This window comes from Oreochromis niloticus, linkage group LG17 (assembly GCF_001858045.2).
Source record: "Oreochromis niloticus isolate F11D_XX linkage group LG17, O_niloticus_UMD_NMBU, whole genome shotgun sequence".
Lineage (NCBI taxonomy): Eukaryota > Metazoa > Chordata > Actinopteri > Cichliformes > Cichlidae > Oreochromis > Oreochromis niloticus.
Window position 1 is genome coordinate 21469492 of NC_031981.2, and position 10926 is coordinate 21480417.

Sequence of the window (10926 nt, forward strand, 5' to 3'; positions counted from 1 at the left end):
CTTCGAATTATCAGATTACTAATAAATTTAAAGCGATAGGATTGTGAATCCGTGGTCCTGGTGAAGTTTTGATCTTCTTCTTGTGTTCCCAACCTGTGCCATATAACGTGTACACTTACTTAAACTGACTCACTCTTTTCAACAATTTGTCCCTTTGTTAGATATCATAAATATCTTAATACAAACCTTAAAAGAGTAAAAGCTTGGCAAACATTGGCAGGCGTGCCTAAAGTTTATCTCACATCTTTGGAGGTTTTTATCATTATATTGTGTCAGTAATATGATGATATCATCATCTGTTTTTGCCTTAAAAAGTCACCCTTTGGCACATTAGTTACATAAGACACATTTAGTCGTGAGACGCTTGGATTTGGTTGAGTAAATTAGTTTGACCTCATTTTTCTAAGTCAGACGTGTTGAGAGAACGCCGACTTACATTTTCATACAGTTGCTGTCGCCTTCTGAGTTCCTTCAAACTTGGCTGAGGCTCATTTCCCCCTTAAGTAGTTTCATAACTGAAAAGAAAACATCTTTGTGCGCCTCAGCTTGACGTTGAGCACTTAGGGCTTTATCTGCTGCTCCTAAGTCTTCCGCTAAATCACAGTCAGACCTCGGAGGCCATTTTGTTGTGGTTACATCAGAGCGAGGTAATTAAACGCACAGTGTTCCTTAAGGTAAGAAAAGGAAGGAAGATTTCGGGCTCTGAGTGAGAACAGGATGTTTTTCTCTGTGTCTGTGTCTCACTTGTGTGTCTGTGTGTGCGTTGTCCACTCTGGATGGCAGCCAATCGCCAATCAGACAAATTGGAAGTAGCAGCATCCTGGAGAGGAAACTGGCCGACACGTAGCCAGACGAAGAGAGTCCACCCACATGAACCCCATCAAAGCACACCTTGTCTTCTGTACCTCTCGGCCTTTTGTTCCGACACTTTTGTGATAGAAAATGTCAGAGTTCAGCTCAGCAGCTCTACTCTTTCAACATGAAGTTTGTGTTGGTCATTAATCTGCTGTCAATAAAGAATTTCCTTTGTTTATTTAGGGATTATTACAAGATTCTTGCATAACGTAAAATGCATTGGTTATTTAGCCAGATATTTCTGCGCTGGACAGGAGGGCATCGCTCCATGTTTTAGACAGAAGAACACATGCAGCATGTAGTTAATATCAAGAAAGCAACAACCAGAGATCTGCAAGTAAAACCAAAGTACACAAAGTATGAAAAGTTCCAGTTTGAATTGAAAAGGTTCATCAGGTAATCATGAATTATTAAAAAATAATGTTTTAAAGAGTCTTATAAAACCAGACGTAGATGTCAATAGATGGATGTTTGTCTGTTCATCTGGGTGCTGCGTTTTCATCCGGGAAGAAATATTTCATCACTCATCAAAGTAACTTTTTCAGTCAGCTGACTGCGTGTTTCCCTACATTATAAACCATAAAGCTGCATAACAACTGAAACCAGCTCCAGTGCCTAACCATGAGCCACAAGCGCCACTTCATAAACAATTGACATGCAAACTGTGAGGGAGATGGCTGCAGCCCCAGCTTTTTTGGTTGCTGTGACCATTAGGTCCCCTCATTGGTTCAGAGATGTCACCTTTTCATAAAAATGGACGTCCTTGTCAGCCCAGTCAGCCCAGTGCTCCTTGAAGTCCACCATGTGCACATCCTCATCTTGTCATAACTGACTTCGACGTCCTGTTGTACCATCTGCTTAAGCAGAAGTTGTTTGGTTTCCCCGATGTATAATTCAGAGTTCACTTGGCACTTGATTTGAATGTTAGCGAATAAGCTAACATTTCTTGGCTAGCTGTTGATTAGCAAGACTGCAGGAATGGGTCATTGCATTACTTTGTAATTGGCAAATGGTCAGTCGCCAGACAGATCAGATTCCCTGAACGTAAAATAATTGACTATATTTTTGTTATAATGGGAAGGTAACAGTTCATCAAAAAGACTGTCTGTGACCGGGTTTGAGCCCCAGAAGTGATGAATCCTTCTTTGAACCATATACCCTGCTGAGGTTGGCGGTGGTTTCCCCTACGTACGTAAAACCAGATTGTGTGGAGTCATGATGGCGGTATGCAGTGAACAGCAATTAATTATTTTAAAGCAGAATTTTTGGTTTGAAGATGTACAGGAGGAATGAGACTGAGCTTTTAAAGTGAGTGATTTGTCAGATGGAGCAAACCATTTTGAACACGACGACTTCTTTGATGTTGGGTTAGGTGGTTTGTTATCAGCTGGAAGAGCGTCGTCTCCTTATGAAAGCAAGAGTTTGTCAGACCAAACAGAGGTTTTAGTAAGAGCCGAGGTTAAATCACTGCTGTTGTAAAATAAAGTAAACAAATTGTTTTCAACCAGTTTTGATTTTTCTTTGTGTTAAATTATTGTCTGAAGCATTAAGGGGGATTTTTGTTTATCAAATTGCAAACTCTGAGTCAGGAAAAACCTTAAAATTGACCAACCCAAACTGAAACTCAACCAGCAAACCAGTGAAGTGCAATAAAAATGTAGGAAGGAAGGGAACTCGTTCGCGTGATCAGCCCTTCCATTTTTAACAAAAGCTGTCTTTGTCTCTTCCCTCCCATCCTTCCTCTGCAGACGTGGCTCTAATGTCTCCCTGGTGTTGGACATGTCTGCTCTCGGTGCTGTGGAGCCCCTTAACGTCGCCGTGGTAACCCCCAGGGAGGCAGCAGCCAGGGAGTACCTGCTGTCGGCCGGCCGGCCGCTCACCCGACAGCAGCTGCGCGACATCGTTAACAACACCCACAAGCTGCACGCCGAGTTTGCTGTGAGCCCGAATTTCATCCTTTGGTTGGGTTTCTGATGGGACACACTGAAATGTTGAAGGGCTGATTTACATGCAGTAATGCAGTCTTTCATAATGCCCTCAAGTTCATCGATGGAACAGCTTTATAATGAATTTTGGTGCTCTATGTGAGAAAATCTGTGGCAGTTTCCTGTAATGAGAAGAGAAAGGCATTGCATTTTCTTCATTTACATAGATCATTAACTAACCGAGTCAAGTTGAAATAATACTCATGTAAAGTGCATTGTGTTTTAATCTGGGTAAGAAATGTGCCATAAAACTGAAAATTGTCTTCCTCTAATCTCAGGAAATCCCAATGAACTTCATAGATCCCAAGGAGCTGGATATTCCGAATCATGGGACCAAGAACAGATATAAGACCATATTGCCCAGTGAGTATTCTCAGTGTTGCTATGGAGCAGAAATACTTCCAAAACAATCCCAGTCTCTGATTTCCTGTTGAACCAGGAAGTTGTTTTATTATGTAGGCGGGGCTTAGTGTCAAAGGCCAACAACCGCAAGGACAGCTATTATCGCACCTCCCTCTTCCCCATGAGCAGACAGAACAATACATTTTCCTCTGAGCACAGTTTGTTCTCACACTGTCGGCCAGGCACTTATCCTGATTAAGACATTATGTAACACACACACACGCACACACGCACACACACAATATTTTTGGTTTGTGCAGCCGTGCTTTGGGAGGAGGGCGGGGTTATCAATACAGCACTGTTCCTTCCTTCCGACCAATCAAGAGAAAGGAATGCTCACCTAGAGCTGCTGTCAATCAGAGACTTTCCTCTGTTCCACATTCTGTGTTGTTCTTAAATGTGCTCCAAACGTTAAAACATAACCTGCAATAGGACTCTACCAACCCTAGATGTTATAGGTAGATATCCACTGTCATCATATATTGGCTTGTTTAGGACTATACTGAAGCCTCAGCTTTAACCTAAAAATAAGGTTTTAGCAGACATTTCAAACAAATAACAGAGTCAGGTGACCTTATAGGCTGAAGAAGGCGGTTCCACAGTTTGGGAGCTACAGCCTTAAAAGCATGGCCACCTCTGGTTTTAATATGAGAGCGAGGGACACTTAGAAGACCCTGGTTAGGTGATTGGAGAGGTCAGCTGCATTGATAAGGTGTTAGAAGTGATGCATATGAAAAGTGAATTGCAATAATCCAGATGGGAGAAAATTAAAGTACTAAAAGTTCAGGATGATTGACTGACAGTAAAAGTTTGATTTACACAATATTTCTCAGATGAAGGAAACAAGACTAGGTAAACTTTGAGACATGAGTTTCAAAATTCAGGTGCTGATTAAAAGTGATCCTGAGGTTTTTAGCAGCTGATTTGATGTTATTAGCGAGGGGGCCGATGTACTGACTGACTTCCCTACAGAACCGTCTGGGCCGGGCACTAAACTCAGTTTTACCATAAATGGGATGTCGGAAATTAGAATAATGCAAACAGCAGAAAGTTATTTAAACTGTTTGAATTTAGGACCAAAGCTGTTTTTGTATAGGGCTATAAACATTCTACGGGTCTGTAGGAAGAGACAGACCTGAGGCTTTTTGAGCCAGCCTCAACTAATCTACTGTGGCCTATAGAAGATTACATTCAGGTCAAGTCAGTCTAAAATGGGCACGCAAACAAGTCAAAGAATGCAAAGCAGGTTAAAAACTAGTTGGCAGGAGTTTAAAAAACAAAAACAAATGCTTTTCCTCAGCAATCGTTTTGAGCCTAATTTAAACTTTTCTCGTTAGTTTTCTCCTTTGTACCTTTCCTTGTGTCCTCATCTCCTGTCCTTGGTATGTTTCCTAGATCATCATTCCAGAGTGATCCTAAAGTCAAAGAGCTCCAACGACCTGCTGAGCACCTACATCAATGCTAACTACATACGGGTGGGTAACAGCACAAACTGCCCTGCAGTCCAAGCAATCGATTTATGAACTAATACTTAACACACTTGTTTTTTTTCATTAATTTTCCTTTTTCTATTCTTAAAAAAAATTCTATTCATTATTTTCCAGACAATTAGCTTTTTGTGTTTTCTTTGCTGTGTCTGTGTTGTTTTGATCGACTTCATCTGTATTTTCATGTTCTTTCTGTAGATCAGTTCCGTAACAACAAATTGTACTCTGAGTATTATTTATTTATTTTTTGCTTGGCTTATTTGTATTTCCTGTTTTTTGTTCTAGCTCTCGGCTGCTGTGTTTATTCTGGGAGACATTTTAGTACTTACTCAGGTTTTGAAAAACTTTTCAGTCCAGTTAATGATGACATTTGTTTTGTTAAATCTTCTCTAAACCTGAGAAAAAACAGCAAGCAGGCTGTCGTTATCACTCATCTGGAATGTAAACAGCCTTTTCTTTTTCTTCTGGCTCCTCGTCGAACTACACAGTGAAAGTATTTGCCTGTAGAAGTTTGTAATGTCGCTCTCAGACTTCCAAACAATAGACGGTCTTCCTGTCAGGAAACACCACTGAAACAGTTTAAACTGGCGGACCTCATGAGACAACCGAGGCTGTTTAATTTCTTTGTCCTACTCCGCGCGCGCGCACACACACACACACACACACACACACACCAAAAATCTTATTCATCCAGAATAAGTAAGCACATCAATTACATGAAAATAACAGCGATTATGAAATGAAACACAGCACTTTTTTTTTTATTTGAAGCTTAGAAATGAATTTTTTTTTTTTTTTGAAGTTCAGTTTGGCAGGGTCTTACTGTTTGTTTGTTTTATTATGTCACCTGGAGTCATTAACACACCATCACCATTTTTTGCTCTCTGCACACATTTAGCTCAAGCTAAAGTATTGTGATAGTTTGGAACTGGCCACATCCTGATCCAGTTATCAGTTATGTCGGTTAAAAACCGACAGCAGCAGGAGCTCCCTGAAATAAAACGAGTTTTTATTCATAAATGCCTTAAAGGCCATGCCAGCGAGAGAACACTGAATCACTGTTCAATTAAACTAGCTCACATACAGCCATGAAAGATTTAACCTGCTGTTTAATGGTGAATACGAGCGAATGGATCAGCTGAATAACTAATTTAAAGTTCTTTATTTCTTTAACTTAGGCTAATCTACAGTTCTAACATTTTCGTGCCGTTTTTCTTTGTGTAAAAATGGTTTAAATGTAGACAAATGGGTCAAGTATTTTTCTACGTTTTTAAGAACGTATTCCAAAATATAACAGGTTCTTTCTTTGTGCGTCTTCATGAAGTTTTGGGAAATCCTGGTAGATTTTGACTAATGCTGCTGATAGACCCTGATGGAGGAATGATGCTGACCCTGCTGTGTGATTGGTTCATTCTGCAGGGTTACTTGGGGGACGATAAGGCATACATCGCCACTCAGGGTCCTATGGTGAACACGGTGAATGACTTCTGGCAAATGGCCTGGCAAGAGGAGTCACCAGTTATTGTCATGATAACCAAACTGAAGGAGAAGAATGAGGTAAGAATCTAAAAAGCAAAGACTGTGGAAGAAAGAGCACATTCTTAATGGCATGGTAGTGTGTTGTGGGCGCTGAGTGTATAGTAACAAAAATGGAGTGATCTGGAAAGTGCTCAGCAGGAGTAAAAGTGAGCTGAAGTTAATGAATGCCGTCTTTGTGCCTGCCTCTGTAGAAGTGTGTTCTGTACTGGCCGGAGAAAAGAGGCATCTATGGGAAGGTAGAAGTGTTGGTGAACAGCATCAGAGAGTGCGAACACTACACCACTCGCAGCCTCACCCTCAAGGTACACGTTGCACAGCAGGGAACATGTTCTCATCAGAGCTGAGAATCAGAACTAATACGTCATGTTTGTTTTCATGTATGCAGTGTGGGAACCAAACCCGCTCTGTGCAGCATTACTGGTACACATCATGGCCTGACCACAAAACCCCGGACTCAGCACTGCCGCTGCTGCAGCTGATGGCTGACGTGGAGACGGACAGACGGGCCGCCACCACCGTGGGACCAGTTATCGTCCACTGCAGGTACTGATAGACTGAACGACAGCGTGACAGTTCTGTTACTAATAAATAATTATTAAATGACTCCCTGCATGTTTGATCGCAGTGCTGGGATTGGGCGAACGGGATGCTTCATCGCTACGACGATAGGCTGCCGGCAGCTACAGCTGGAAGGAGTGGTGGATGTACTGGGCATCACCTGCCAACTCCGAGCCGACAGGTAACACACGTGTACTGCTGCAGGTTTTTACTGATGACCTGCGGGTCCTCACTTCCATGATTAAAACAATCCTCTTTGTGGTTGCTAAAGCCCTCATTGAGGACCTTTTAAGCATGTATCCAATACAAATTCATTTAAATTAAATTATTAGTAATCATAACACAGCTTGAATGATTGGACGAATATGACTTTGATTTGTTGAGTTCACCAGGAGTTGTTTTGGAGATTTTTAACATGTCACCCATCATTGTTAAGTGACATAAGATACATAAATTGCAAATTTGACTTTGTCCACACTTTAGAGTCAGATGGTGTATTATGGTTTATTGCCAGCACTAAATTCATCTCTATTGCATGTTTTAAACAAATAGTTTTGCTTCTCATTCCTAACTCTGTCTCTCTCTTCCGTTATGTAGAGGAGGTATGATCCAGACAGGTGAGCAGTATGAATTTGTCCATCATGCCTTGAGCCTATATGAAGCCCGTCTATGTGCAGAAACTGGCCAGTGAGGTTTATCCACCTGACAAAGGTACAAGTGTAACCTGGAAGTGTGCTAAAACAGTCCTCTGCAGGTGTGAACTGTGGTTTGGGAATTCTAAGTCTGGGAAATTCTGGAGGAAGCCTTGGAATTTGATGGACAGCATGGACAACCAAACAGGACTGTTCTGGGAAGAATCTGCTCAAGGAAAAAGGAAAGGCAAATTATTAAGAATGGAATGTATTTTTTCATCTTTCCTTTTTCATCAAACTCTGTGGACCCGCCTACTTCACTTCACTTAACTAACCGATTGTTGGATCGAGTTTTAAGTAACCAGACTCTCCCATAATGTCTCTTTCGTCATGGAGACTTAAAAACTTTAATTTACTGAAACTGATGGTACATTGTTCAATAACACTAATGTGTTTGTGTCTTCTAGCATTTTCATTATTTTGTAATGTGGTGTTTTTATAAAAATGGCTACTGAAAAATGACTGTTAGCTGCACCATTGGTTAAACTATTCTAGTACTGTTGAACCAACACTTACAGCCCTGTTTGTGACCTCAGCATGCTGTTTATTACTCTCTGATTTAGTCACAGTGCACTTCCTACACTTAGGTTAAGACAAGGTTCAAATGCTCCTTTTTTAACCTGTTATTTAGTGGTGGGTTTTTTTTTAAATGTTTTTTCACAATCTCATTGACTTATTAAACTGTTGCACATCAAACTTCTCAGAGATGCCAAACACACAAACTAGATTGACATCAATAGGGCTAATGCTAGGTTCAGATACATTAACAACTGACATTGGTAGTTATGTAAGCTAATGGATAGACAGCTAACAAATTAATTCTTTTATCAATGGTTGCCCATGGGGCAACAGCAACTCTTACATTTTTGTTTCTGTAAGTTTCCCAGCTTTTGCTGAGGTCCCAAATGGGGTTACCTTTAGCAACATGCTAAAAGCTAACAAACCAGATTGATGCTAATCTTCCGCTAAGCTATAGTTCTTGTGTACAGCAAAGCAATTAGTGGCTAATTATAGCTCCAGTAGTTTTATTGCTTTAATGTTGATAAATATATACTAACCACTTAACTCATGCTATAACTAGTAGTGCATTATCCTAATACAATATTTTTGTTAAACCAATTAAATCTAATATTTTGCTGCTAAGCTAAGCTTGTATAGTGATGTTAACAGTAGTTTATGTAATATTCATCAAGTACAGCCCCAGAGAAGTTCTGGCAGCAATGCCAAGTCTAGGTAATATGGTAGCTGTAATTTACAGTGCAAAAGAAATAATTATTTTTCTTAATCACCTTTATGTTCACACTTAGAAAGACCAATGAATAATACATTAAATGAATAATACATTAAATAAATAAATAAACAAATGAAAATACATAGGGAAATGGAAGATGGTGGCTTACAAGATATCTCACAAGTAGTGTTTTTAATTGTTAAATTAAAAGTCAAAACTCATATATTTGATCTATAATTAAACCAGGTTGTGATTGCTGAAGAGCACAGGGAGTGTAAAGGAACAAAAAAAAAAAAACATATTTTAGCTTTGGCCCAGAAACACCTCCACTATCCTCCCAGCAGTTTGCACCCTGCCTAATTGAAGGGGATTTGATATAGCTGCTTCAAGCTCTATATTTTTATTTAAGGTCTTTGGTAGCTTCGCATGATTCACAGTTCAAATGAACACAGAAGACTGTAGCAAAGGACAACAGAGGTCTTCTCTAAAATGAGTGTTGCCATTTTAGTTTGGCCTTCTAAAACAGGGTCAAAAAATACAAGCCATTCCTGATGCCACAAATACGAAATTAGTGCTGCTCGGTCTCAGAGTTTACACTCCATCTAGTTAACCTAGTCTAGCATTGACATGTTCCCTGTTGTGTGATATATTGCTTTATACCAAAAATGTGAAATATGGTGCAGTCATCACATCGATGTGCTGTTGTAAATTATGTTATCTAGTGAGTATGTTATTTGGTGTATCAGAGTAATAATAACTTTATTTTTATACAGTTTTTACATGTTTTTGATGTCTTTAGCAGTCCTCTGTCAGCTGTAGCTATTTGGGCTACATATCTCATTATCATTAAATGTTCGACATGAATTAAAAATTGGCTTTTGGTCTGTTGGAGACAGAAAATCCAAGCTTGACACAACCTCAAACCTTAGTTTTGTTTAAGCCTCTCTCTGTGTTGGAGCCGTAATTTCTAAATTTGCTTAAAACAAATTACAGCTAAAGAGAATAAAGAAAAAGTATCGACTCTGATATTTGTCAGCAAATTATTTTTTAAAGAGCCAATAGACTAATTACATATTTTTGAACACAATGTGAAACAAAAATAACAATATTGAGACATCTATTTCAGTTTTCTGTTAGAGATCAGAGGTTTCAACACTAATGTCAATAATAAAGAACACTGGCATTATCATCTAATATTCTCTCTGTGTCAATGGGAAAACCATGTACAGTACATGTTAAAGTGCTATTAAACCCAATGTGGGCAGTTATCTTTTCAAAGTACACATCACAAAAACACAAATCTCGCTGCTATAACTGGGAGCATTGGGATCAGACCGTTAAGGGAGAATAAACAAGAGGAACTTTAAAGACTTTTTCTATGTAACAATATATTTTTATTTACTTCTTTACTTATGATACAATCATGGGACTTCGGACCAGAGTCTCTTTGTCTGCACGTCCAACGTGCCTCCTGGGACCATCATCAACCCGCAGTTCACTTCAGCAAATTCAGGAACTGGATGACGAATCCGGATATTTCAGTAGTGAAACAATTTTCTCTGTTTGAACTGACTGAAGTGAAAGTGGGTTCAGCCCAGCCTCCATGCCCTCTACAGCAGCGGGCACAACAACACACACTGCCTCTGACGTAGTATTGTGTACAGTAGGATGTGGTTCATGTTCTGTACTTGTATTGTTGTTGACTGTTGATGGAGCTTAAAGGGACCCTAAATATTTAAAGAGTTATTATACTGTAATCACATTGTATTGAAAACAATCTAGAGTTCATTTCATTTTTTTGACATGAAATTTACAGCTTCTGGGCTCTTAGTGTTTATTGTAGGAATTCAACTTTCTGCTGAAGATCTTAAAATTTACTATAATTTTTTTTTTTGAACTCCGATGCTAATGTATAGCCATTTAGAGAATGTTCTTCTGTCACTTCATTAGAAACTGCTGCAAGCTTAAATTTTAATTTTTTGACTCATAATTAATACAGAAACTACAGAGTGAAATTTGCAAATAATGATAATATATAACATTAAATAAATGCTAATTTTTAGTTAATAAAGAGAAGTTTTTGAGTCATCGGCACTGGATGATTATTCTGGCTGATTCCAGGAAATCAACAATAGAAACTATGAGGATGTGGACCAAACAAAACTAAAACTTACAAT

At 39.3% G+C, this 10926-nt stretch overlaps 1 protein-coding gene across 1 annotated transcript in view; it reads left to right on the forward strand.

Moving 5' to 3' along the window:
- Window positions 1-9775, forward strand: part of LOC100692226 (protein tyrosine phosphatase receptor type R) — a 35561-nt gene extending 25786 nt beyond the window's left edge. The window contains exons 10-17 of the mRNA XM_005463464.4: window positions 2604-2793; window positions 3119-3203; window positions 4638-4717; window positions 6149-6286; window positions 6460-6570; window positions 6654-6811; window positions 6894-7007; window positions 7424-9775. Coding sequence (XP_005463521.1) covers window positions 2604-2793; window positions 3119-3203; window positions 4638-4717; window positions 6149-6286; window positions 6460-6570; window positions 6654-6811; window positions 6894-7007; window positions 7424-7517 — 970 coding nt within the window. The 3' untranslated portion in view covers window positions 7518-9775. The remainder of the gene's footprint in view (window positions 1-2603; window positions 2794-3118; window positions 3204-4637; window positions 4718-6148; window positions 6287-6459; window positions 6571-6653; window positions 6812-6893; window positions 7008-7423) is intronic.
- The last annotated feature ends 1151 nt before the right edge of the window (window positions 9776-10926 follow it).